This window comes from the organism of the source record quoted next, unplaced genomic scaffold (assembly GCF_019419815.1).
Source record: "Pyrus x bretschneideri cultivar Hongxiangsu unplaced genomic scaffold, Pyrus_bretschneideri_v1 Contig125, whole genome shotgun sequence".
In the NCBI taxonomy this organism is placed as follows: Eukaryota; Viridiplantae; Streptophyta; class Magnoliopsida; order Rosales; family Rosaceae; genus Pyrus; species Pyrus x bretschneideri.
In genome coordinates, this window is record NW_025999419.1 from 427,698 (window position 1) to 455,525 (window position 27,828).

Genomic DNA, 27,828 nt, shown 5'->3' on the forward strand with positions numbered 1-27,828 from the left:
CCATGTGCTCAGTTGAAAGTTTCTCGATAAATTTCCACATTATTTGCAGCTCCAACATGTGAAAGGGATAGAGTTTTAAATTGAAAAAAAAAAAGGGTTGTGTCTTGGATGAAAGACCGCTGCTTAACAAGTTTCAGATGCAAAACCTTCTCTCAGTTGACAACCTTAGCAGTCTTCAACATTACTCACCAGTTTCGTACAATTGCCCTTGATAAGCCTCTATTGATCATAGTAGTTCTCGATATACGTAAATGTAAGTTTTTGGCAAATGTTGGTAGAAATCGACAAGTGCTCACCAGGTGCTCGATAAACTGGTCCATTGAAGTTTTTTTTTTGTCAAAATTATGATCTCATTATTTGAAAATCCTAACTTCGCCACTGAACCCTCGAATAAGTCTTTTGATATTGGCTCTACCAACACCCAAAAGAAAAATTGAAAAAAAATCTCTTTTTTTTTTTTTTTTTTTTTACAAGCATGTTTTCTTACTTGCAATGGAAAAATCACGAATGAAAATTATTCAGAAATGAAACCTAGTTTGGGTATGAAATAACCTCATCGTTCAACTATGGCATACTTAATTTTAACGTGTGATCCACTTCCTTTTTCATTCCTTGTATTCTACTAAAAATAAAATGGTGTGTTCCTCGACTAGAAAATCTAGTGAAAAAATGCATGTGGTTCTTCAGAAAACTGAGGCACTTCCCAGCTGTAAGCTTCAAATGGTCACCTACACAGCAGCCATCCATGTGCTCAGTTGAAAGTTTCTCAACAAATTTCCACATTATTTGCAGCTCCAACATGTGGAGGGGATAGAGTTTTAAATCGAAAAAGAAAAAAAGGGTAGTGTCTTGGATGAAAGACCACAGCTTTGACAACCTTAGCAGTCTTCAACATTATTCACCAGTTTCGTACGGGTGCCCTTGATAAGTCTCTATTGATCATAGTAATTCTCGATATGCGTAAGTGTAAGCTTTTGGCAAATGTTGGTAGGAATCAACAAGTGCCCACCAAGTGCTCGATGAACCAGTCCATTGAAGTTTTTTTTGTCGAAATTATGATCTCATTATTTGAAAATCCTGACTCCGCCATTGAACCCTCGAATAAGTCTTTTAATATTGGCATTGTACCAACACCCAAAAGAAAAATTGAAAAAAATCTTCTTTTTTTTTTTTTTTTTTTTTTTTTTTTTTTACAAGCATGTTTTCTTACTTGCAATGGAAAAATCACGAATGAAAATTATTCGGAAACGAAACATAGTTCAGGTGTGGGATAACCTCATCGTTCAACTATGGCATACCTAATTTTAACGTGCCATCCACTTCCTTTTTCATTCCTTGTATTCTACTAAAAATAAAATGGTGTGTTCCTCAACTAGAAAATCTAGTGAAAAAATGCATGTGGTTCTTCAAAAAACTAAGGCACTTCCTAGCTGTAAGCTTCAAATGGTCACCCACACAGCAGCCATCCATGTGCTCAGTTGAAAGTTTCTCAACAAATTTCCACATTATTTGCAGCTCCAACATGCAGAGGGGATAAGAGTTTTAAAATGAAAAAAAAAAAAAGGGTAATGTCTTGGATGAAAGACTGCAACCTAATCAAGATTAGTGGAATTAAAATATGTTTGTAGAAGCAGCTTAACCACTTTCAGATGCAAAATCTTCTCTCAGTTGAGAACCTTGGTAGTCTTCAACATTACTCGACAATTTCGTACAGTTGTCCTCGATAACCCTCTATCGATCATAGTAGTTGTCGATATCGTAAGTGTAAGCTTTTGGCAAATGTCGGCAGGAATCAACATTTGCCCACCAGGTGCTCGATCAATTGGTCCATTGAAGATTTTTTGTTGAAATTATGATCTCACTATTTGAAAATCCTAACTTCACCACTAGACCCTCCAATAAGTCTTTTGATATTGGCTCTGTATCAATGGATTCTCATTTGCCATACATAACCAAGAAGTAAGGCCGTGGCTCCAATAGGGCACGCATCCATCAATTAAATAGCCAAAGGCCGTAAATGATCAAGGAATTGCCTTGCGCTTGATACAACCTGAAAGAAGGGTAGCCACTTTAAGAGCAACTCTACTGTTGTTTATTGCATTGGGGATAGGCAACTCAATCCACTCCCTTTCCTTCCCCAAAACACTCCAACTCACTCAAACAATTGGGCTTAAGGCGAGCCCGATGGAGATGTCAAGCGATAAGAGCACTTCCAATGTGTAAAGGCTCCCTTTGACAATAGGCAGTTCAATCCCCTTAAGTAAATAGTAAATGTTTTTAATGAACAGTAATTGTTTATTACATCTCCACATATGCTGAATAGCCTATGCAATTCGTATTAAAATATGGCTTTTTATATTAGCACCCCACAAAATGGTGAATGCACCCACATTAAAATTTAATATTAAATAACTTATTTCTCCTACTACGCAATGACAATTTTGACCTTATTAGCTTAAAAAAAAATTAAAAAGCTCTATATACACCCCAAATCACTTATAACGTATTATTTATCTTCTTCAACTATCAAAACCCCTCCGACCTTTCATTGTTGAACAAAACTCTAACCAATGAAACTACAAACATGTTGATTGAGAAAAATTATTTTTGACGAATGAAACACAAAATCGATGGTTTGGAAGCTTCACATGAGGTAAGACTTCATATTATTTATTGTTTTAGTGATTTTGACGACATCAATAATTATTTAATCTTGTTTTTGATGCGTTATTCAAGTTTCTATGTTCGTATTCATCTTTTAGGAATCACAAGGATTATATGAAGAATTAATTACCTAAAATTACCATCAAATATTAAAAACAGACAACATGGGTTTTAATGGTGGAATTGGAAACAATCCACATATTAAATCCCAAGCGGCATCTTTTGTCAAAATTTTAGTCAACATTATTTGTCCGAATTAAAAGCTTTATAAGATTTGAGAAATGTGGGATGTATAGAAAATATGCCCACATATAGAAAATGTAAGGTGTATATTAAGAATGTGGGGTGTAAGAGTATTATAGGAAAGTATGTGGGATGTATTAAGTATGTGGGGTTTATTCAACAATTTATGGGATATTAATATAATAAGCCTTAAAATATTAGTATTTTTATTTTATAAAACAATAAAAAAAATTATTTTTAATTTCAGATAGAATTTTTAACCGATCACATCACGCCACATGTCACCATCCAAAAGTATGATTTTTGTGGATATATTTTGATAAGATTTTTAATCAATTACATCTCGCCTCATATCCTCCTTACCTGTTTAGAATCGTTGAAAATATTCAAATATGGTGAAAGGTGGGAGAAAATGGTAACATACTTTTTTTGGATTTTTAATTAATTTTTAATTTTTAGTAACTTAATTAATCTAGACCGTTGGATTACAAAATATTTGAAATCCAACAGTCTAGATTGTGACACATGGCCCAACATAACATTCATTTATTTATTTATTAAAGCTGAACAACATGAACCTTTGACCTGGAAATCAAACGATCTGGATTGTGCCACATCACTAGCTGTTGGGGAAGGTAACTGGTGAAGGAAATCAAAAGGCCTTTGCCACATAACCATTTCAGAGCTCGGAGGTGAGATTAGAAAGGCAAATGTTATTCAATCAAATAAAGCTTGAATAATGTTGTAAATGCGGGTGGTAATAGCTAATAATATTAAATTTATCTATGAATAACACGACTGTAGAAACATATGGGACATTTGCCATCCAATTGCCTATAAATGGATGTCCGAAAACCTACGATCTCATGCTTTGTGTCCTTCATAAATGAATCTAATACCACAACAAAAAACCATCCACATTCACACCATAACACATAATATTTATCACTATAAAAAACCATCCACATGACACATGAATTTGCCAAGCAAAAGGAATGCAATTTTTATCGTAGAAATTCCAACAGCCCGTGTCATCCAATCAGTCCCTTGATATTCCAAATTATCGTACCGACCCATCTCTCTGTTTTTCGTCGCCATTAAAACCCCAGAAAGCTTTGCTGTTTTTGTTTTGATTATGACAATCGGCTCTCGCAGCGGCAATGCGTCAAACGCATTCGAGGCAATGGGAGAAGTAATTTGAAGTGTGAATATAATCTCTCAAAATACATAAGTGGAAGAACACTACTTGGGTGCAGCAAATTCAACAGCCGCCACTGCTGATGGCATCGGTGTTTCTGTACGATGTTGTTGGTGATCTAATGGTGGGGACGCCGGAGATGGTGGAGCTGTGCGAGACGGAGACGATGGAGGCGGCTACATTTTCTCATTAATCCACAAGATGCATGTAAAACCAATTACAACATGTTTGATTAGTTTATTATGCATCAAAGAATATTAAAGATTGCTGGCCCAATAACTTAATCAGTTTCACTTTCTTTAAGATCTTGACATGACTTTGCCATCGCAAACGAAGCTTATTCAGCTAACACTGCACCAAGACATTCTTCCAGGGCAGATGATTGACCCAATACAATGTAACTAGCAATACACTCCATTAGATTATCAATGGAAACAATAAGATTTAGTGTCTCAGACATCCAAGGAAGGATAAAAGCAGCATAAGCTCTCAAGCCCGGCGAAAGGCGAAAGCTCTTAGGCGGCCACTGCGAATGTTCTTGAGAAACAAGCCTTTGGATTTATCATCATAGACAATAAACTATCAAAATTTAACAAAAATCCACAATTATAAGACAACGAGAAAGAACAAGGGCATCAGTTCTCCAAGGTGATAGATAAAACATCAATGAAATTCAGACGCAAATTACCCATAAATACCAATTTGATTCATCACCTGCCCACATTCTTTTCCAACAAACAAATAACAAAAACAAGTGGGGTTGTGTGTGGGAGTGAAATTTGAAGTATGTAAAGTGATGGAATTTAGAAAGAAAGCGATCGGAACCTGTCGGGATTCACAGTAACATCAAACTGTTACCAGTCAGTGGATTGACAGACATGAATTTCTATCGTCACCTCGCTTTATTCGATCAAACCCAGTTCCTTAAACAGCTTAAAAAAATCATAAAACCAACTAAAACATGAAACCAATAGAATAAAAAGAGGCTCAGAACTTCTTAGAGGGTTGTGACCGTCATCGACGGAGCTCGAAAGCTGCCGCCTTTGGCACAAAGAGCTTCATCAAGGCCATCATTACAGGGAATTACATGGAAACACACAGAAATTATGAGTTATGAAGGGAAACGGTGATTGGGTGGAGGGGGTTTGTTGAAGCGGCTATGGACTTGAAGGAGGAGCAAGTGAGCAGATGCTTCGATTTGGGGAGAGTTGTCGCGGAAGAGGCAATTTATAGACTATGAGAAAACCCTAGTTTTGTAAACCCTATGGGCTGAAACGCTGGGCTGCACTGGGTACCAGGATTAGGGTGCAGAAATAATTTTTGTTGGGCTTTAACGGGCTGCTGCTTCATGAATATTTTTGTTTTTACTTTCAAATTTTCATTTATTTGTGGAGATAATTGAGCAATCAGATTCAAACTGTATCTAAAGTCTTTTAAAATTAAATTAATTTCAAATAAAATTATAGCAAAATACTTTTCAAGAACTGTTGTTCTATAACACCATATTTTCTACACAAGTTTCAAACCATTAGATTGGTAGAGATTGAAGTGTTACGGTTAAGGCTATTAGGCTTATGTGAAATCAAGATTATGAAAGACTTTGGGCTGTTTGGGGGCTAAGATCCAAGCACATACCCTTTGCATTTCACACAAGCAAGCATTGAGGGAGAACTAGCCTAGTTTACCTCTTTCCCTAGCAAGCCAACCCTTTTAGTTAGGACTAAACTAGATTCCTACATTAAATGTATGATAAACCCAGCAAGCCAGACATTTAATGCCAATTTTCCCTTCCCAGCTTGCACAGACAACTAACGCGCAAAAGCCAAGAGGCGCGTTACCAGAAGTAGTGCTTGCAAAAAGCTGGCCTGGGAAAGCTCCACCTCAAGAAGAAGCAGAATGTAGGTTTCGACAATGCAACTACCTTACACTGAAAGGAAAACAATAGGAAGGTTAGGGAGAAAGGAAGGGGAAGACCGAGCCACAAAGAGAGATTCCTTTGAAGTCTAGAAAAGAACCCTTCATTTACAAAAGGAGAGGGAGAAACCATTTAAAGGGGATAAAGAGAACACAAAGAGACAAAGCCAAGAAGCACCACCCAAGAAGTAAACCCAGAGAGCTCCATTTAGCCTAGACTTAAAGCCCCAAGAATCATCGTCCATGCTACCTTAGAAATTCCCACAACCTTCCACTAAAGATCCCAGCCATTAGATGCCTTGCTATCACCTTAGAAAGGCCCAAATCATCCAACCAAAAATACCATGCAATCATACATACTCCTTATCTCTCATGTTAAACCAGTAATCTTCTAACTTCCACACCACACTTCACTTGAGCAAGTCTTTATCTTGATTAATCATGCTATCTTTGAGTCGTTGATATCACCGGAATATTTCCTAAGATAAGTTAACTCTTTTGAGATATTTTGGGGCTTGGTACGAATCCGAGCCAAGAGAGATAAGAGGATGTTCTTAAAACCCAACTCTACTTCAACCTAAAAGTCCCGCAACACAGTTCGTGAGTATTGCAAACTGTAGTGTGCTCCTTAAACAAAATGAGATATGCGGACCTCAATATTAAGTCTATTTTTCTGTGTGTTTCTGGAAAGAGAAGATATTATTTATTTATTTCCTATTATGATTTTCCTAATATGTGTGTGTGTAGTGTGTAGTTTTATGAGAAATTATTTGGTTAGATAATTGTCTAGCAGTAAATCAACACAATGTATAATACATTCTTGCTAGAATGTGTAGTTCATATTCACGTTATTCCATCATTGTCGTTGTACAAAGTAAAAATCACAAATTATTGAAATGTCTCATTCTGATCAAACAAATTGACGGTTATGGTGGTTTCAGGTAGATGCGGATTTGAAGTCCTTTGGCTGGCATGGCCAATGGGTCCGTACAATCTTCTCTTGGGGAACAAGTCTCTCTCATTTGAACCTCTTGACTAGGTTGTGCATGAACACAAGTATTTCCAACCGGGCATACTCTTTGCCGGGCACATCCTTGACTCTCCTTTAAAAGGAACATCTGTGTATGTTCTCATCACTTCTTGATCTACGTTCTACAAGTACTTCATCTTCTGAGTGTTATCCCAATTCAGCAACTCCCCTGGGGCTTTCGAGTTTGCAATCATTTCATCTGCTCTGAAATGATTATATAGTACTTGAAAAAGAAGTACGAAACCCCTAAATGTGTACACGTAATACTATTTTTAGTAATATGTTTGTCGTTTAACCCAAGTGCCTAAGTTCTGGGGCATCTGGTGCAATTACTTACCATTGTAGACTGCATTGTAGATGTCAGGGAGTTGTGCAAGAAACTTGACAATGAGGAAGCAAACATCGCTGGCAGTTTCATAACCACCAATCAAATCTTACTATTGAAATCCAATTCCTTCATGTAGGTTCCATCCTGATCGCATGTCATGAGCATGTGTGACAAAATGTCTTGCATCGGAGAAGCCTTGCCATCAGCCAAATCAACCTTCCTCCTGCTTTATGATCTCTGTCAACTTCCCCTTGATGGATTTGGAGGCCTCAATGGCTTTGCAAAGCAGGGTCCCCGGAATGTCAATAGGCATCGATATGACTCCGGCGTTAGCCAAATACAAAGAATGGCCTAGTTTGTCTATGTCCTTTGGGTCAGGCCAAGAAACAAACGTGCAGCGATCGCCAAGTTGTAGCTGCCGTAATATTATGCATGCACATGTAATATATAGGCATAGAGTAGTAGTAGCATTCTGCATTCAACTAGCTATATATATATGCGTATTTTCAGACAATAATTAAATTTAATTAGTAACCTATTTAAATGAAACTTTATCAAATTAATGTCAATCACGAGATTGATATTCTGAATGATATAACATTGTTGATTCTAAATATTACATGTTAAGGAAAATATCTCTATTATTTAGTCAATATTGTAAATTGATATTGTGGTTATTTCCTTTCCTATTTAGTTTCTGGACAAGCCTTACTTGTAGGCTATAGTTTAGGTTTTCCTTTACCCGTATGGTTGTATAAAAGCTGTAAACCTAGTTGTTCAATAAACAAGAATTACAATCCCATTCCGTGATTCTTATGATGGTACCAGAGTGATTGATATCTGGGAAAGTAAACAGTAAACACATAAACAACCCTAGCAAACCCTAGCCATGGGCGATAACACAGACACGAAGTCGAAGTCAACTTTCTCGAGCATGACTTCACATCTAAAGTGGGAGAGTCCTAATCATCCACTTTATCTCCATCATTCAGATCAACCCGGTGCAGTACTTGTGCCGCAGTCATTGGTGGAAGACAATTACAATACATGGATCCAATCCATGACCATGGCCTTAACGGTCAAGAACAAACTAGGGCTTGTTGATGGAACTGTCAAGAAGCCGAGTGAAGATGAACATGAAGAATTGCAGCAATGGAATCGATGCAATAATCTGGTTAAAACATGGCTCTTAGGATCCATGTCAAAAGAAATCTCAAGTAGTGTCATCAACTGCAAGGATGCAAGGCAGATGTGGCTTGATTTACAAGAACGGTTTTCTCATGCAAACATCGTTCAATTGTTTCATGTAGAAAACGAGATCCATGATTGTGTACAAGGCAACATGACGGTAAGTTCATATTTTACCAAACTAAAAGGCTTATGGGACGAGCGCGATGTGTTGTGTTCTATCCCTGCATGTAGCTGCGATACAAAGAAGGAAATCATCTCATATGTTGAGACTCAGAAAACAATGAAATTCCTCATGGGCTTAAGTGATTCCTTTTCCACTGTCCGCAGCAATATCCTCATTCTTGAGCCTTTACCCACAGTGAACAGAGCCTACTCTCTTGTTCTTCGCCATGAGAAGCAGGCGGAAGTCTCAAGTGGAAAAAATACCTCTCAACCTGACGCAGCAGCATTTGCTGTAAAGACCGGTGGCCGCGAGCTTGAAACTGAGAATGGTGGTCCTCGCTGTGGTAGATGTAGCAAGACAAACCACAGCACCAAAAATTGCCGTGCCCATCTCAAATGCACTTTCTGTGGATGGAAGGGTCATACCTTCGAATATTGCCGCAAACGTAAAGCGGCCGCTGAGACTGAACAAAGCCGCTCGACACCTTTCAAGGGCAATCAAGTTGCCGTGCATGACAAGGAAGATGGGATGCCAAGCTTTCCTTTTTCTCAAGACGATTGTAAACAGATCCTTGCCATGTTGAACAAAAACCGTTCCTCATTTGCCAATCACGTGGGTAACTCTTCAACTAATGAAGAACTTTCAGGTAAAGCATTTTCTCTCATGCATAATGGCATTAAAAATGTTTGGATCTTGGATAGTGGTGCAACGGACCACGTTGTTTGCAGCCCTCATTATCTCACATCATCAAGGCCAGTTACAAATCACACTGTCCAACTTCCAAATGGCTCTCTTGCCACGGTCACTCACATTGGACAAGTGGTCTTCTCTCCCACACTTGTGCTTGACAATGTTCTGTGTGTTCCATTCTTTACCTTAAATCTGATATCCATTAGCAAACTTGCATATGATTCCCTTTATATTACCATCTTCCTCAAACAGTTTTGTGTCATACAGGACCTACGCTCGGGGAAGATGATTGGGACGGGAATTGAACGGGAGGGCCTCTACTATCTCGACCCATCCAAGAAAGGAACATGCAACACCATTAGCACAACCAACCCACATCTTTGGCACCAACGCCTCGGACATCCATCCAAAACTGCCTCTATGTTATTTCCTTTTAAACCAAGTTTTTGTGATTCAAATAAGTGTGACATTTGTCCCTTAGCCAAGCAAACAAGAGCACCATTTTCCCTGAGTTCCATATCCACTAAATTTTGTTTTGAATTGCTGCATGTTGACATCTGGGGGGGTTATCACGTTCCTTCTATTTCTGGTGCAAAATATTTTTTAACTATCGTTGATGATTACACTAGGAGCACCTGGATTTACCTAATGAAATATAAATCTGATACACAGCAGCTTCTTGTGCAATTTGTTCATTTGGTCGAAACCCAATTTAATGCTAAAGTCAAAATCATTCGTAGTGATAACGGCCCCGAGTTTAAGCTTGCTAGTTTTTATGCTCTGAAAGGTATTGTCCATCAAACCAGCTGCGTTCACACACCACAACAAAATGGTGTTGCTGAACGTAAGCATCGCCATTTATTAAATATTGCCCGAGCTTTACTCTTCCAAGCCAACATGCCACAACGTTTTTGGGGGGACGCCATACTCACTGCTGCCTATCTCATTAACCGCACTCCCACACCCCTTCTCCACGGGAAAACACCCTATGAAATGTTGTTTCAAACAGCCCCCAATTACTCGCACTTACGTGTGTTTGGCTGTTTGTGCTTTGCCTCTACTCACGCCTATAAACCTTCCAAATTTGATCCTCGTTCCCGTCGTTGTGTCTTTCTTGGGTACCCATATGGCCAAAAGGGTTATCGACTTTTCGACCCCCATCTTAACAAAATTTTTGTCTCTCGGGATGTGCTTTTTTTTGAAAATCATTTCCCTTATCATTCTACCACTTCCGCTGCTCAACCACAGTCCATTCTACCCCCACATCCCTTATTACCCATTGCTGTCGATCCCTTTCCTGTCCCACGACCCATACTACCCTCCACATATACACCCACTGAGCCATCCACCTCCCACACACCCACTGAACCATCCTCCGAGCCCTCACCCTCCCCACCTCCTTCTCCTCATTCCCCACCTGTTACACCCCACCTGCACCATCCCCCGACACCACCATTCTCTATTCCCCCTCCCCAACTCAACCTGTTCTACCCACTCCACCACGCCGTAGCACACGCCCCACCAAACCCTCTTCTTTTTTGCAGGACTTTCATGTCGAGGTTGCTCTCCCGTCCAGACCTGCTCCCGCTTCTTCTACGAACGTGGCTCTTTCCTCGTCAGGTACTTCTCATCCTCTCTCCACTTCTTTGTCCTATGATCGACTCTCTTCTCACCATAAGGCCTACATCACTAATCTTTCTCTCATTCGAGAACCTACGAGCTTTTCCCAGGCTGTCCGTGATTCACATTGGCGTGATGCCATGCACCATGAGCTGGCTGCTCTTCAAGCCAATCATACCTGGACCCTCGTGACTTTGCCGCTGCATAAACGTCCCATTGGTTGTAAATGGGTTTACAAGATCAAACTCAAACCTGATGGCACCGTTGATCGGTACAAAGCCCGCCTTGTTGCCAAAGGTTACAGTCAAATTGAAGGGGTTGATTACCAAGAAACCTTTGCTCCTGTCGCCAAGTTAACCACCGTCCGTGTGCTCCTAAGTGTCGCTGCTGTGCAAGGTTGGCATCTTCATCAGCTGGATGTCAACAATGCTTTCTTAAATGGTGACCTTGCCGAGGATGTCTACATGACCTTGCCTCCTGGTTTCGGACGAAAGGGGGAGACTCGAGTATGCAAGTTGAATAAATCCCTCTACGGTTTAAAGCAAGCTTCAAGGCAATGGTTCATTAAGTTATCTCATGCTCTGAAGGCTGCTGGATTTGTTCAATCACGGTCCGACTATTCACTATTCGTCCGAAGTCGTCATGGTAACTTCATTGCTTTACTGGTATATGTTGATGATGTGATATTAGCAGGGAATAATCTGCATGAAATTGAAGAAACCAAGAAGTTCCTCTCTCAGCGTTTCAAGCTCAAAGACTTGGGGCAACTCAAATACTTCTTGGGAATAGAAGTTGCACGATCAAAGCATGGAATTACTATATGCCAACGTAAATATGCTCTCGAAATATTGGAAGATGCTGGGTTTCTAGGCGTTAAGCCTTCTCGGTTCCCTGTGGACCAAAATTTGTCACTCACACAAATGGAAGGAAAGGAGCTGAATGACCCTTCATCGTATAGACGACTTGTGGGCAGGTTAATATACTTGACCATAACAAGGCCTGACTTGGCTTATGCTGTTCACATGCTAAGTCAGTTCATGGAGAAACCTCGGCAACCACATCTTGATGCTGCACACAAGGTCCTCAAGTACATTAAACAAGCACCTGGACAAGGGATTTTTCTTCCTTCCACAGGCTCATTGCAATTACAAGCATTTTGTGATGCTGATTGGGCTAGATGTCGAGATACCAGAAGGTCGATAACAGGGTTCTGCATTTTGCTTGGTCACGCACCTATTTCTTGGAAGACTAAGAAACAAACGACAGTATCTCGTTCGAGTGCAGAGGCCGAATACCGTTCCATGGCCACCACATGTTGTGAAATTGTATGGCTGAAGAATATTTTGAAGGACCTAGGAGTGAACCATTCGCAGCCAGTGAAGTTGTTTTGTGACAATCAAGCAGCATTACACATTGCTTCAAATCCTGTTTTTCATGAAAGAACGAAGCACATAGAAATCGATTGTCATCTAGTACAAGAAAAGATTCAAGAAGGAATGGTACGCACGGCTTACATACGGACCAACGATCAACCAGCTGATATTTTCACTAAGCCGTTGAGTTCAACACAGTTCGAAGTTCTCCTTGGCAAGTTGGGTGTTATTAACATACACTCCAACTTGAGGGGGAGTGTTAAGGAAAATATCTCTATTATTTAGTCAATATTGTAAATTGATATTGTGGTTATTTCCTTTCCTATTTAGTTTCTGGACAAGCCTTACTTGTAGGCTATAGTTTAGGTTTTCCTTTACCCGTATGGTTGTATAAAAGCTGTAAACCTAGTTGTTCAATAAACAAGAATTACAATCCCATTCCGTGATTCTTATGATTACACAACCTACATGGACCACCAAAGTAACTAGGAGTTAATTCGTTCTTTGGTGCTTGAATGCTGATGCGGGCATGCCTATTTGCTACCAAAACTTGGTCAGGCGAAGGTCTTGAATGGTGAATGTGGTGAAATGTGATGCTGATTTATGAATTAAGTGATGCCAATTGGCATAACCTTAGTTTCACACACTAGGCCTTGGATTCTATAACCTGAAGACAAGGTTATGCCAATTGCTGTGAAGTTTAATAATGATTCGGCTATCTGTGTGCCGAAGTTTAAAAGTAACATGAAAATAACACCTCGCTTCATCAAGAAAGCTGATGAAGTGACGTCTTTCAGCAAAAGAATAAAAAATTCTTCGGCGGCTAAGACTTGGATAAACAGTCAGATAGACTTGGAAAAATCCCTGTCTAACCAAACAGTCGAAACTCCTATGGTAAACTGAATCTACAACACTAGCCCTGTTTAACCAGACGGCCGCCTTTGCTGGTTGCTTCTAGAAAGTCCCGTCTACCCAATCGATCGTCCTTCGTCGGCTGCCAACCCAAACTCGCCTAACTAGACATACTTTGTGTTGATGGTTAGTAAGCAATTTAGTTTTCTCAAAAGGTGTGAGAGATTTTGCATTGAGCGTTGATTTGGATTTTGAGTTCAAGCTCTCCTCTACATTGCAAATTCTCTTGTATTTACTGGAAAAAAAAAAATTCATTGATTGCCAAGTCTGCCGAGTTGTATCATAAAAGTAGTCTCCTCCCCCATGACATTCTATGAGGTACATAGTTGTTTTCGGATATTACAAAATGTTAGGACAGTCTACTGGTGCACAATGGCATGGTTGTCAAAGTTATAGCTCATAATGTAACTTACAATTCACAATTAAACGTCTTAGATATTGAACTCAAGTCTCTTAGAGTGAGAAACTAACTGATGTTAACAGCCAGATGTAGTGTGTTTATGAACTGGTGAATAATGTCAACACCCTTCTTCTTACTTGTATGAATAAACTTCTCCCAATCTTTCCTCCCAAGTAGTTTAGCAGAAGGCAAGGGACCATTTTCTATTTCGACATATCAGAAGATGTATGACTAGTATGGTTCAAAACTGCTGATGAGAAAAGAATTGTTGCATTCTAATAATTACCTTTATAGGTGATGAACCTGATTGGCGAAAAGGAAAAGTTGCGGTAATGGTGGATGATATGGTTGACACTGCTGGTCAGTGAAGTGTTTACCTCGCTTGAACCATTTCATCTGAGATTTTATCTTTAAAAAATTGCTGGCATTTCTCACTTTCTAAACAAGTAATATGTTGTAGGGACAATTTCAAAAAGAGCAGCTCTATTACATCAGGAGGGGGCAATAGAAGTCTATGCTTGCTGTACCCATGCTGTGTTGACGTACCAACCTCCTTTGTAGTGTTTAATCTTCTTCTTCCATTTCACTAAATAACCTTCGTTGTTATTACCTCTTTCTAGAGATAACCTTCGTCTCCTCGTTTGACGGTACAACAGTATAACTTAGATTTTGTTTTTCCTTTTTAAGTTTATAAAATGGTTTGTAATTCTAGCTGGCAATTACTGATCCAAGTTCCAATTCTACTAAATAAGAATCGATTATCCACCTTATCTACTACCACCTGTTAATTTTCAATTTGATATCGATATGAACCCACAACTGAGTTTATTTTGCTAGTTGTTTAATCATTGTGTAACGTAGTGGTGATACCGTCTGAATCATAAGATAGTGACCTTGTTGGTTTTTCTTTACAGCCTTCCTGCAATAAAGAGGTTGTCAAATGGCCTGTCTCAAGAGGTGATTGTGACAAGCACAATTCCTATTGCAGAGAAGAATTACTTTCCCTGTTGACGGTCCTTTCAGTAGCAAACCTTTTGGGCGAAACTATATGGCGTGTGCATGATGATTGTTCTCTGAGGCAATGCCAGTGACGGACTCCCTTTAAAATCTATGTTATGCTGTTTTCTATATTTCGATCCACATTGGTTTACCCATCCAAGTATTCTGATTTATTAGTTCTCCACATATGTTTAAGTGTTTTTTGGGTGGGGGTGGGGGGAGGGGTTAATGTCCGCACGTAGGTCTCAGGATATAGCTAGGTTGCCTTTTAAGAATTGCAAGAGTTGGAAGATTTGTAATAGAGTAATGTAGAAAGAGATGTCAATTCCAGGAGCTGGTTGGGCTCCTAAAGGGACATCCTGCTTTCAAAGCCAAATTTTGACCTAGTTCAGTGAGCTTATAGCTTAGACAGCTTTGGAAGTTTCAGCTGTTAGGCTTGATGGAAAATCATAAATTGTTATCAGGAGTGTATCCTATAGAGAGTGATTTTTGGCCGCTAGATCTCGGGTTTTGGATCCTTGACCAAGAATTTTAATGGTCAAAACCCTAGTGTACTGTATTTCGAGAAAAGTTATACAAGAAGCTTTATTATATCTTATACATCAAGATTTTTGGCCGTGAAATCTTGGTAAATGGAACTTGACTAAAAATTTAACCTGCAAAATTTCTGGTGCATATATGGCTAGGATACTGTGCAGCATATTAAAAACTCTTATGAATTTGATATTTGATGGAAATTGGTAGTTATTAGTACAAGATGATGACTATTTTCAAGTGATGATAAATTTATTTAAAATATAGCAACATTAATGACATAACACACAACATGGTTGCTAAAACAAGAAAGAAAAAACACAATACATAAAAAAAAAAAAGACAATAGGGGATAAGCTAAGCTTGGAGCCTTCGAGCATGGAAATCAAACCCCGCAATATTCCTTGACAGAAAACCCAGCTCCAACGTTACGATAATTGGCCACATAAAATTGAACATAATCCAACATATGCAATGGCTTATACTTCACGGGGTGGTCGTCTGCGGTAAGCTCGTCCGGCGCGCGTGTCACTCCTTCCAAGTATGAAAATAGTCCAAACGAGTATCTTTCCTCATTCTCCTTCAAATTGACTCTATGTTTACAAGATGGTATTCTGTCATTGCTCCAAACCTAGGCAAGAAAAAGCATAGATTATAGTTGATCACTAGAAATAGAACCCCTTTTAGCCTATGACAGCCTCATTTATATCCATGAAACAGAATGATTAATGGAAGTGTATGGTGGCATACCTGAAATCCATCACATGCCATGAATAGGAAGGACGAAGGCAAAGGATCAAAACCAATCCATTTGTTATCTTTTGTATATATCTCAAGACCTTTGACATGATTTTGGTGGAGTATGGTAGTTAAAGTCTTGTCTGTATGCCCGGATAGACCCTGTCCAGTTCCGATTTTCTCAGGTTTCTTATATTTGTTAAAGCGGAGAGTGGACACAGTCGATTGAAGGTGATCGTCAAGGTGTTTTTCTACGTTGTAGTTTTCGAATACCATTCTTGTCACCGCTTGATTTAGTTCTGCCATCACTCTTCTATACGCATCAGCAGTCTCACTAGACAAAAGAACATTGTAAAAGGTGAGTCGATATATCCCAAACTCAATCATTTATCAAATGTATACTAAACCATACCGATATTGATCATTTCCATTAGGCCAAAAATGATGTTCGAATATTCGCGATTTTTCACTGTCTGTACCAGTTGCCAAGCTTTCATGGAAAGGCCCCGTTACATGACCATCAATTAATGGTTGTTCCTGCGGAGTTTGCGCTTTAGTTTCAATTGGGAAATCAAACAGCTCTTTTAATGTCCCAAACATGCTGTCGTGAAGCTCAGGTGAAACTTTGTTGGGCAAGACTGCCATGAAACAACCAAACTCTTCGAGTGCACGGCAAACATTCCCACGTACTGAGAGCCAAGAACTTGTCCCTGGCTTCAAGCAATCCTCTTGGGAGAAATCTACTACTGGAATTTTGGGTACCGTTTGGGTAACACTTGTGACACTCATCTTTTTCTTTTCACAAGTTAAGAGTATTGAACTAGAAGCTGTAAGGGTATTGAACTAGAAGCTCCTAGGATATTGAACTAGAAGCTGTAAGTTCTCAACCGATTAAACTGATATTTATAGAGTAGCTAAGTCGTGTGTTTCTGATTTGTCTATGAACTATGGTTATCTTTTTGTTAGAATTCCTTTGTCCCACATCGGCCAGAAGGTTTGAGAACAAGCCTTTTGTTGATGCACAAAATCGGCGAGGACTTTGGTACAACAGAAAGTGTCAAGTTTGTGACTTTCGCTAGATTGCTCTGGTCATTAGTGTGGAGAAGTATGTAAATGAATAGAGACAGGGAAGCAAATAACACAAGATGTACGTGGTTCACCCAGATTGGCTACGTCAACAGAGTAGAGGAGTTCTCATTGGTTGTGAAGGGTTTACACAAATACATAGGTTCAAGCTCTCTTTTTGTGAGTTCTAGTGAATAGTTTAGTACAAATGACATTAGGGATTATTGTGGGAGAATGATCCCCTTTTATAGAAGAGAGTTTCTAGCTTTGTTCTAACATTGACACGTGTCGTGTTGTGATTGGCCTCTAATATCGACATGTGTCGCGCTGTGATTGGCTTCTGATACCGACATGTGTCGTGTTGTGATTGGCCTTCTGGTTGGAGGAAAAATCTTGTTGGTCATTGACGGTATGCTGTTGACCGGTGCTTAGTAGTTTCGGGATTGGTCAAGTATGGTACAAACACCCTTTAAATAGAATTACCCCACTCTAACTAATTCCGATACTTTTTGCAATAAAACCCCACACCTGACGGATTGAGCGGTTGGCCAAGTGGGGACAGTATCGGTGTTGTTGGAGTGGGCCCATTGCTTTAACACTTTTTGCTCACAACAGTTATTGCTCTGTGGACAGAAGACGGCCATATACGTTTTCATGATTATAGAAGATACCAAAGAAAACATTAATTTAGAACTTCAACATCGGCACCAAAGCCAAATTAGGGTTTGATACCAATAGTTGTGACGTCGGAGCTTCATAAGCGTAGGATTGTATCTTAAAAGACCTCGGTTTCATCAGAAATGAACCACCTTTATTGTCGTAACTTGCACTTCTTCGATGTAGGATTCTCTTCAAAATCATGTTGGCCCCAACTTAACACCAACATGAACACCAAAAAATGTGATTTATGTCGAATATTATTAACTAGCTACGTACTACTTCTTTTATAAGTCAACTTGTGTTCATATTATTACAAGGAGCTATTATTAGCACTCTAAAAATATCATCATTACTTCGAATTTGTAAAAATATTAAAAATAAATTTGTAAAGAAAAAGTGCAAGACGACATATTTTAGTGACGACAACAGCACTCGAATCATATACTGGCTGCAAATTCAGTCGACTTGTGTTCTTGTAATTTAGTGATCAATCCCTTTAGTTCTGGAGTGGATTTACATTGTTAGATTATTTTATCTCTATCAATTATGATGCGTTAAGGAATAACAAGTCGGCATATTTTATTTTTTTCTCTTATCAATTATGATGCGTTAAGAAATAACAAGTCGGCATATTATGGCCTAACTTTTCTTCATATTTTTCCTTTAGGCGACTACTTTTCTTCATACCAGTTTTGGCCCGACTTTCCGAGCTTATGTATTTGTTTTCCGAAACCATCCGGCAATGAAGGCGAGGGCGAGAACAGGGGCATAGGCTAAAGCTCAACTTTGGCAGGATGTTCTTAATGAAAACAAGGGTGAACAACCGGCGAAGTAACAATCACTCTTAGGTTCTTGTCTTCAAAATAAATTAATCCTCAAAAATAAATTAATCAGCAAAATAACATTAAAAGGTAACTTATATTTTGCACCCTCAAGTTTAGGTGCAATTACAAGTCCATATTTCAAGTATAAAATGCGGCAATATCATACATAAACTTACGAATTTATTGGAATATGAATCTGGAAAACCGAATTGAACTTGATGCAAGGCGCAGCAGGGAGAAAATGAAAAGATGAAATGGATAAGTAGGGTTCCCTATCTCCTAGTGCAATGAGAGGCCTAAAAACCCTAGATGCCTACGACGTAGACAACTAGAAGAACAAAGTAACAACTCTAATTTATTCTAAAAGCACTTTCAATCATTTTAAAAGGACATTCAAACGAGCCCAAAGGCACTTAAAAACGAATTTACAACTTTAATTTCAATATGATAATTCAAACAACTTCAAATTTATTTGCCCTACAAATACAAGTATTTATAGATTTACAACTTAAAGTGAAAAATATGAAAAGACAGATGAAATAAACTTACAATAAAACTCCCAAAAAACTAAAAGATTTCAGTTAATACTAGATCTCATAAGTCACAAATTAAAGCAGGATACATGCATTATCTCTAAATATGCATGTATTTTACTATCACTTTAATCCCTTAATGCCATAGCTGCCACTAAGTTCATGTAATAATGATCTTGGTTCATGGCCTGGATTAAAATTGTAAGAAAAAGTTCTTCGCCTAGCCACCGCCAGTCCCGTCAGCTCCGCCTAATCCCACCTAGGCATCCGCCTAATATGGTTTCCGATTTTGTAACCGATTCGATGTAAATCATGGCTGTCGCTGACCATCCAACGCCTAGGCCAATTTTTAGAACAATATTTCCATTAGGTATAACATAAGATTTTGTGATATCTGATAGTGTATATATTTTAAATTGAAGATCGAATTCGTTCATTGTATTCTTATAGGGTGGAGGAGTGTAGCTATAAAAAATATTTAAAAAATTAAAAAAAAAATCATCAAAATCGGATCTAAAATAACTTTTAAATCGTGATTTTTCCTTTATAACCGTGAAATTTTTGTCCCGTTACCTAACCTCTGAATATTTATTTTTTGTGATTTTTGATGTGTGTGATATCGGAGTATAAACAAACAATTTTGACGGTTGGACTGTTGAATTTTTTTTTTTTTTTAATTGTGTATCTTGTCAAAATGATGGATTCAAACAAAATCATACATTTTGACAAAAAAAAAAAAAGGTATACATAATTAAAAAAAAAATTGAAAGAGGCGGGAGAATAAAATTTTGGAGACTACTGAATATGGTCAAAAATAAATATTTACAACAAGCTAGACTGTCAAAAATACATATTTCATTGTTGGACATAAAATTTCTGACACTCGAGTTTTTGTCAAAAATATATCATCGCAAAAAAATAGATGTCATATGGAAAGTAATTTTAATAATCATTTAAGTATTTGCGACCATATTAACATGTCGGAAATGAAGAAGTTTGTCATTTTCAAATTTTGATCTGACGAAAACTAACTACTAAGGACAGGTTTTGTGCGTCGATAAAAAAGTATTTTCAATGGCAGGTCAAAAAAAAGTATTTTACATTGAAAAATTTACGCAGCCAAGCGAGGACTTTTTTTCCAGCAAAATAAGTATTTGCAACGGCAAAATGGCTTACCTACAGCATTTGACCCTCGCTAGTAACCTTTTTTTTTTTTTTTTTTTTTTTTTTGTAGATCAAGGATCACATGCTTCATTGCACATGACAAACACCATAAGTTTTAGAGAACACGAAACTATTACAAGTGAATAAAAAAATCCTTAAGCTGAATTACCTCGCAATATACATGATCCATTGGAATATCAAAGTAACCCAATGACTGCCCACAATGAATATCAAAATACCTCGCAATTTACATTGTTAGATTATTTTTATCTATAAATTAGTGATTGTTACTTTGCTGGTTGTTCACCCTTGTTTCATTGAGAACATACTACCAAAGTTGGGCTTTAGGGTTTGGCCTTATTCTCGCCCTTGCTTTTCGTCGCCGGATGGTTTCTGTAAAACAAATATATAAGCTATGAAGGCCAAATGCTTCAACCAAAATATGCCGACTTTTTATTCCTTAACGCATCACTAATTGATAGACAAAAATAATCTAACAATGTAAATTGGCCCCAGAACTAAACTAAAGGGATTGGTCACTAAATTACAAGAGCACAAGTCAACTCAATTTGCAGCCAGTATATAATTCTGGTGTTGTCGTTAACACTAAAAAAATGTCTTCTAGCACTATTTCTTTACAAATGCTCTCTTACATTTTTACAAATTCGAAGTGCATGACATTTTTGGAGTGTCAAAAATAACTCTATATTGGAACACAAGTTGACTTATAAAGGAAAGTAGGTAGCTAGTTAATAATATTTGACATAAATCACATGTTTTGATGTTCATGTTGGTGTTAAGTTGGCGGCAACATGGATTTCAAGAGAATCCAACATCGAAGAAGTACAAATTACGACAATGTAGGAGGTTCGTTTTTTATTAAACCGAGGTCTTTTAAGATAAAATCCTACGCTCATGAAGCTCTGACACAACAATTGGTATCAAACCCTAATTTGGCATTGGCGCAGATGTTGAAGTTCTAAATTAAGTTGTGAGCAAACAGATAACCATAGTTCACAAAGAAATCAGAAACACACAACTTAGCTACTCTGTAAATATCAGTTTAATCGGTTGAGAACTTACAGCTTCCAGTTCAATATCCTTAGAGCCCTCAAAACCTCTTAACTTGTGAAAAGAAAAAAGAGGAGTGTCACAAGTGTTACCCAAAAGGTACCCAAAATTCCAGTAGTAGATTTCTCCCAAGAGGGTTGCTTGAAGCCGGGAACAAGTTCTTGGCTCTCAGTACGTGGGAATGTTTGCCGCGCACTTGAAGAGTTTGGCTGTTTCATGGCAGTCCTGCCCAACAAAGTTTCACCTGAGCTTCAGGACCGCATGTTTGGGACATTAAAAGAGCTGTTTGATTTCCCAATTGAAACTAAAGCTCAAACTCCGCAGGAAAAACCTGTAACTGATGGTTATACATCTACGCCTTTCCATGAAAGCTTGGCAGCTGGTACAGACAGTGAAAAATCACGCACATTCGAACATCACTTTTGGCCTAATGGAAATGATCAATATCGGTGTGGTTTTGTTTACATTTGATAAATGATTGAGTTCGGAATATACCGATTCACCATTTACATTGTTGTTTTGTCTAGTGAGAGTGCTGATGTGTATACAAAAGTGATGGCAGAACTACAACAAGTGGTGACAAGAATGGTATTCGAAAACTATAATGTAGAAAAATACCATGATGATCACGCCCAATCGATTGTATCCGCTCTCCGCTTTATGAAATATAAGAAACCCGAGAAAACCGGAACTGGACAGGGTCTACCCGCGCATGCAGACAAGACTTTTACTACCATACTCCACCAAAATCATGTCAAAGGTCTTGAAATATATACAAAAGATAACAAATGGATTGGTTTTGATCCTTTGCCTTCATCTTTCCTGTTCATGGCGTGCGAAGGATTTCAGGTATGCCACCATACACTTCCAGTAATCTTTCTATTTCATGGATATAAACGCGGCTATGTCATATAGGCTAAAAGGGGCTCTATTTCTATATGGATTAACTTCCCTCTTCACCTGTACGAGTGATCTGAAGTTCAAATCCCGTAAATAATCCATGTTTTTTATTGCCTAGGTTTGGAGCAACGACAGAATATCATTTTGTAAACATAGAGTCAGTTTGAACAGAAATGAGGTAAGATCCTCTTTTGGACTATTTTCGTACTTGGAAGGGGTGATACGCGCACCGGACGAGCTTACCGCCGAGGACCACCCCCTGAAGTACAAGCCATTGCATATGTTGGATTACGTTCAATTTTTTCTGGACAATCATCGTAATGTTGGAGTAGGGTATTCTGTCAAGGAACATTGCGGAATTTGATTTCCATGTTCAAAGGCTCAAAAGCTCAAAGGCTCCAAGCTTAGCTTATCCCCTACCGTCTCTCTCTTTCAAAACGTTTTGTGCTTTTTCTTTTTTATTTTAGCAACCATGTTGTGTGTTTGTTTTCAATTACAAATGGAATTATGTCATTAGTGTTGCTATATTTAAATAAATTCATCACCACTTCAAAATAGTCATCTTGTACTAATAAGTGCAACTTCCATCACATATCAAATTCGTAAGAGTTTCTAATATGCTCCGCAGTAACCCATACACCAAATTTTGCAAGTCAAATTCTTGGTTAGGTTCCAATAATCAAGATCTATTGGTCAAAAATCTCGATGTATAAGATACACCAGAGCATTGTACAATTTCTTTTCTTCGAAATATGGTACAATAGGATTTTGACCATTAAAATTCTTGGTTAAGGATCCAATGCCCGAGATCTAATGGCGAACAACCACTCTGTATAGGATACACACCTGATAACAAATTATGATTTTCCATCAACCCTAACGGCTGAAACTTCCAGGGCTGTATAAGCTATAAGCTCACCGAACTAGGTCAAAATTTGGGTTTGAAAGCAGGATGTCCTTTAGGAGCCCATCTCCTGGAATCGACATTTCTTTCTACATTACTCCATTCCAAATCTTCCAACTCTTACAATTCTTAACGCAACCTATATTCTGAGACCTACTTGGGGACATTAGCTCCTCCCCCCACCCCCACCCGAAAAATCTGTGGAGAACTAATAAATCAGAAACCTTGGATGGGTAAACCAATGTGGATCGAAATATAGAAAACAGCATAATATAGATTTTAAAAGGAGTCAGTCACTGGCAATGCCTATCATCGTCCATGCGCCATATGGTTCTGCCCAAAAGGGTGTCGGTCACTGAAATATGCTACTCACAGAACAATCATCATGCACGCGCCATATAGTTTCGCCCAAAAGGTTTGCTACTGAAAGGACCGTCAACTGGGGAAAGTAATTCTTCTCTGCAACAGGGATTGTGTTTGTCACAATCACCTCTTGAAACAGGCCATTTGACAACCTTTCGATTGCAGGAGGGCTGTGAAGAAAAACCAACAAGATCATTATCTTATGATCGATATGGTAACACCACCACGTTACACAATGATTAAACAACTAGCAAAATAAACTCAGTTGTTGGTTCATATCGATATCACATTGAAAATTAACAGGTGCTAGTAGATAAGGTAGATTATCAATTTATCAATTCTTATTTAGTATAGGTGGAACTTGGATCAGTAACTGCCAGCTAGAATTACAAGCCATTTTATCAACTTAAAAAGAAAAACCAAAATCCAAGTTATACCAGTCAAATGAGGGGACGAAGGTTATCCCTAGAAAGAAGTAATAACAATGAAGGTTATTTAGTGAAATAGATTAAGAAGATAAAACACTACAAAGGAAGTTGGTACCTAAACACAGCATGGGTACTGCAAGCATAGACTTCTCTTGCCCCCTCCTGATGTAATAGAGCTGCACCTTTTGAAATTGTCCCTACAACGTATCACTCGTTTAGAAAGTGAGAATTGCCAGCACTTTTGAATGATATATCCCACATGAAATGGTTCAAGAAAGGTCACTTGACTCACCAGCAGTGTCAATCATATCATCCACCATAACCGCAACTTTTCCTTTTACATCGCCAATCAGGTTCATCACCTATAAATGTAAATATTAAAATGCAACAATTCTTTGCTCATTAGCAGTTTTGAACCATACTAGTCATACATTTTCTGATATGTCGAAATAGAAAATGTTCCCTCGCTTCCCGCTAAACTACTTGGGAGGAAAGATTGGGAGATGTTTATTCATACAAGTAAGAAGAAGGGCGTTGACAATATTCACTAGTTCACAGACAAGCTACATCTGGCTGTTAACATCAGTCAGTTTCACACTCTGTAAGACACTTGAGTTAAATATCCAATACGTTTATTTGTGAATTGTGAGTTACACTAGGAGCTATAACTTTGACAATCATGCCATTGTGCACCAATAGATTGTCCTAACATTTTGTAATATCCCAAAATAACTATGTACCTCATAGAAAGTCATGGGTGTGGAAACTACTTTTAAGAGGATGGGTAATGGCAGAGAAATGTGACAAGTAACATGATTTATATCTTGAAGCCAATTGATGAGAACAAAAACTTCTGTGAGAACGACTGCACACAATTTGTTATATCTATCTCCTAATATAATGTTGCATGTCAAGCATTATACGCTATACAAAGATCTAAGCAGGGTTATGGTGAAGAGATTACCTCAGCAACATTATGTCCGTGACGCCTTTTGTCTACAATGGCTAAAGGTGCATCAGATAACTTTTTTGCAAAAGCACGTGCTCTTGCAACTCCCCCAACATCAGGGGACACCACTACCAAATCATCTGAACAAATTGTCTTGCTTGCAAGATAATCAAGGATCACAGGCTTCATTGCACGAGACAAACACCGTAAGTTTTACAGAACACGAAACTATTACAGGTGAAGAAAAAAAATCCTTGAGCTGAATACCTCACAATATACATGATCCACTGGTATATCAAAGTAACCTATTGACTGCCCAGAATGAATGTCACAAGCAAGGACGCGGTCTGCACCTGCTATGGTTATGAGGTTAGCAACCAGTTTGGCTGCAATGGATTCACGCCCTTGAGTCTAGAGAAAAATAGAAGAATGCAAATTAAGAAATAATACTTTATCCGTCTCTATAAGTATAATTCAGTTCAAATGACAGACAAGCCATGCCTCAATTAAAATAGATGTGAATAACTGTAAATATGAAACTTTGCTCTGGTTGCAAACTTAATTGATATCCCCTCCCATTGATAAAGCATGAATAAAACCACTGAGACTGCAACACTTTCCAAGTTTTGTTTGTAATCTTTGATCTCCATATATTTCCGACAGATAGATATCCACGACAAGTTCATGTACAACACAGATGAATATAAACTTGCCTTTCTATCAGCTCTGGCATATCCAAAATATGGAATTACTGCAGTAATGTTTTTGGCCGATGCCCTCCGGCAAGCATCAATTACTATCTGTAGCTCCATGAAGTTCTCATTTACAGGAGGGCAGGTTGGCTGCAGTAAGAATACATCACATCCTCTAACACTCTCTCCCAATTGAACATAAACTTCACCATCAGCAAATCGCTTTATGTTGATCTTACCAAGCTCCAATCCCATGTACCAAGCAATTTCCTGCGCATCACCTCAGAGTTAGAAATCATATGAAAAAGGCCTCAAGAGCTATAAGAGATTTATTGTGTTGAAATGACAAACTTAACAAATTTTTGAAGCAATACACAATAGTTCAAAAACAAAAGACATACAATGCATGGCTCATCCTTATCTTTTCAAGATATAAAAATGGAAATGATAAACACGCACCATTTTAGCCTCTCATACACATGCCTAAGAATGTGTTATGGTGCTACATTTTGAATCAAAACCATTGATTATATCAAATCATGCCTAAGGATGTGGTCCAGATTCTTAACATGCGAGACATCTGGTAAGAGAACAGTACCGAGTATATGCAGCATATAAGCTAACACAAACAAAAACACACATGCCCACGCAACGTGTGCACACATATACATATACAAAGACTTTCTGTATTGCTGTAATTCAATGTCAAAAACAGCTTCATAAATTTAAGATGGCAGATAATGTTGAAGTTCAGTCTTGTATTTGTAATGAAGGTTTGAAATAGTGCATCAAACTCAGATAAGCTTCTTTCTTGTGCAAAGAACATCAAGTAAGTAGAGTAGCAAGAACGACGACAATTAACCACTAAGGAGCTGGATTGGAAGCCTTAAGGGCACATTCTGAAACTACTAAGTGGAAGGTCCAAGACATTATATTCTACAACACAAGGCATAATAGTTTATATTCCCAACCGGGGATACTCTGAACAGGCAGAAAATGCAGGAAAGAACTTAAAACAATTTCTGGAAAATTAATAAATATTGGTTCTATGTATAGCAAGAATTCTGTAAGAGTCCTAGTTACTTAAGTATATCATCGTCATTAAAACACTAAACATTTTTTGCTCTATATGCCAACGGGGAAAGCGGAAATGCTCATTGAAAGCATACATACACTAAACTATAAACGAAATTTTGATTACCTGAGAGAGAGCAGGATTTGCTGTTCCAGAAAACAGTTTGAGCCGGGAACTATCTCTGTTCACCGATTTCTCCAAGCGTGCCGATTCCAAGAACTTAGGCAGTGTTGGTTCGTTAACAATCGGAATGATTGCCTTCCCATTTCCGTATTTAATTGGTTCCGGCATACCACATTTCTACCACAATTATATACACACAAATTATTGAAATTTGAAAAGGAATTCATATACCTCATCAGAATTTTATGTAGAAAATGAAAACGAAGACAACAAATTTCTTTAGCTGCACCACAATACCCACTACCAGCATTTCACCCAAAATGTCAAAAACTCACAAAATTTGCACAAAATTCGTATTAAAAATGGAGAAATCCAACACCTAAAAGAAATTTACTTATTAAAAACAAAATAAAAATATTTGCTGTAAGCCTAAAACCAAACAAGCAAAGCAGAAAATAATAAACAGGAATTCAAAGCCGAATCAGAACATAAAATTATGAGCTTGCTTACGACGCTATTAGGAGCGTAGATTCGAGAGGCAGAGTCATTGGGCAGCAGAGTTCTATGGCTGACGGAGCAGCGAGAGAAGAGAGACGAAAACGACGAGGACATTGAAGACGATGAGGCAGCCATTCCTGTATCAATCCAACAATTAGGGTTAGGGTTAGGGTTTTGGAAAAGAGGAGAAGGAGCCTGCCTCTCTGTGTACTTTAAGAGCTCGGTGGCTGTTTATCTATGGCGGGGGTCTCTGTTTTCCACGAATTTCGGATTTTTCATGTTTTTTTTTTCTCTCAAGATATAAACGGTGGGAACACGGAATAAGAATACGACACCGTTTTGAGTGGCTGAGGGTAGGTTTTGTCGTTATCCAAAGGGAGATGGGGCCAGCGAATCCAAGTGAAGTGAGACGCCGGGAATCTTGAATGGATGAACGGCAATCGATTCAAGTCCCAATTCCATGTACTTTAATGTTTTCATATTTTGTTTTCCCTTTATGTTTTTTCTCCTATTCACACACACAATTTCCTTTTTTTTTTAATTTTTTTAAAAGGACATAACTCTTGCCTTTTTGGTATGAAA

General features: G+C 38.3%; 3 protein-coding genes and 4 non-coding genes across 7 annotated transcripts; 1 reads left to right on the forward strand and 6 right to left on the reverse strand.

Annotated features, from left to right (window-relative positions):
- Positions 1-4,553: 4,553 nt before the first annotated feature.
- LOC125474647 lies at positions 4,554-4,679 on the reverse strand. Its single transcript, XR_007256108.1, has one exon. It is a non-coding gene; the product is annotated as a small nucleolar RNA SNORD14 (small nucleolar RNA).
- A 53-nt stretch (positions 4,680-4,732) lies between these two features.
- Positions 4,733-4,828, reverse strand: LOC125474648. Its single transcript, XR_007256109.1, has one exon. It is a non-coding gene; the product is annotated as a small nucleolar RNA Z101 (small nucleolar RNA).
- A 91-nt stretch (positions 4,829-4,919) lies between these two features.
- On the reverse strand, positions 4,920-5,006 carry LOC125474650. The gene has a single exon (XR_007256111.1). It is a non-coding gene; the product is annotated as a small nucleolar RNA snoR14 (small nucleolar RNA).
- An 82-nt stretch (positions 5,007-5,088) lies between these two features.
- Positions 5,089-5,175, reverse strand: LOC125474649. Its single transcript, XR_007256110.1, has one exon. It is a non-coding gene; the product is annotated as a small nucleolar RNA U61 (small nucleolar RNA).
- Positions 5,176-15,432: 10,257 nt separating this feature from the next.
- LOC103962481 (deoxypodophyllotoxin synthase-like) lies at positions 15,433-16,786 on the reverse strand. The gene is made up of 3 exons (XM_009375182.2): positions 16,410-16,786; positions 16,010-16,331; positions 15,433-15,890 (listed from the first exon to the last, which is right to left on the reverse strand). Exons 1-3 carry the CDS (start codon positions 16,784-16,786, stop codon positions 15,645-15,647), a joined length of 945 nt encoding a protein of 314 aa, XP_009373457.2. The 3' UTR covers positions 15,433-15,644.
- A 4,269-nt stretch (positions 16,787-21,055) lies between these two features.
- On the forward strand, positions 21,056-23,009 carry LOC103962526 (deoxypodophyllotoxin synthase-like). The gene is made up of 4 exons (XM_048578602.1): positions 21,056-21,219; positions 21,380-21,763; positions 21,842-22,163; positions 22,333-23,009. The coding sequence occupies exons 1-4, from the start codon at positions 21,056-21,058 to the stop codon at positions 22,576-22,578; spliced, it is 1,116 nt and encodes a 371-aa protein (XP_048434559.1). The 3' UTR covers positions 22,579-23,009.
- A 139-nt stretch (positions 23,010-23,148) lies between these two features.
- LOC103962480 (ribose-phosphate pyrophosphokinase 1) lies at positions 23,149-27,436 on the reverse strand. The gene is made up of 8 exons (XM_009375181.3): positions 27,259-27,436; positions 26,752-26,925; positions 25,572-25,820; positions 25,126-25,269; positions 24,874-25,041; positions 24,202-24,271; positions 24,025-24,106; positions 23,149-23,651 (listed from the first exon to the last, which is right to left on the reverse strand). The coding sequence occupies exons 1-8, from the start codon at positions 27,379-27,381 to the stop codon at positions 23,471-23,473; spliced, it is 1,191 nt and encodes a 396-aa protein (XP_009373456.2). The 5' UTR covers positions 27,382-27,436; the 3' UTR covers positions 23,149-23,470.
- Positions 27,437-27,828: the final 392 nt, after the last annotated feature.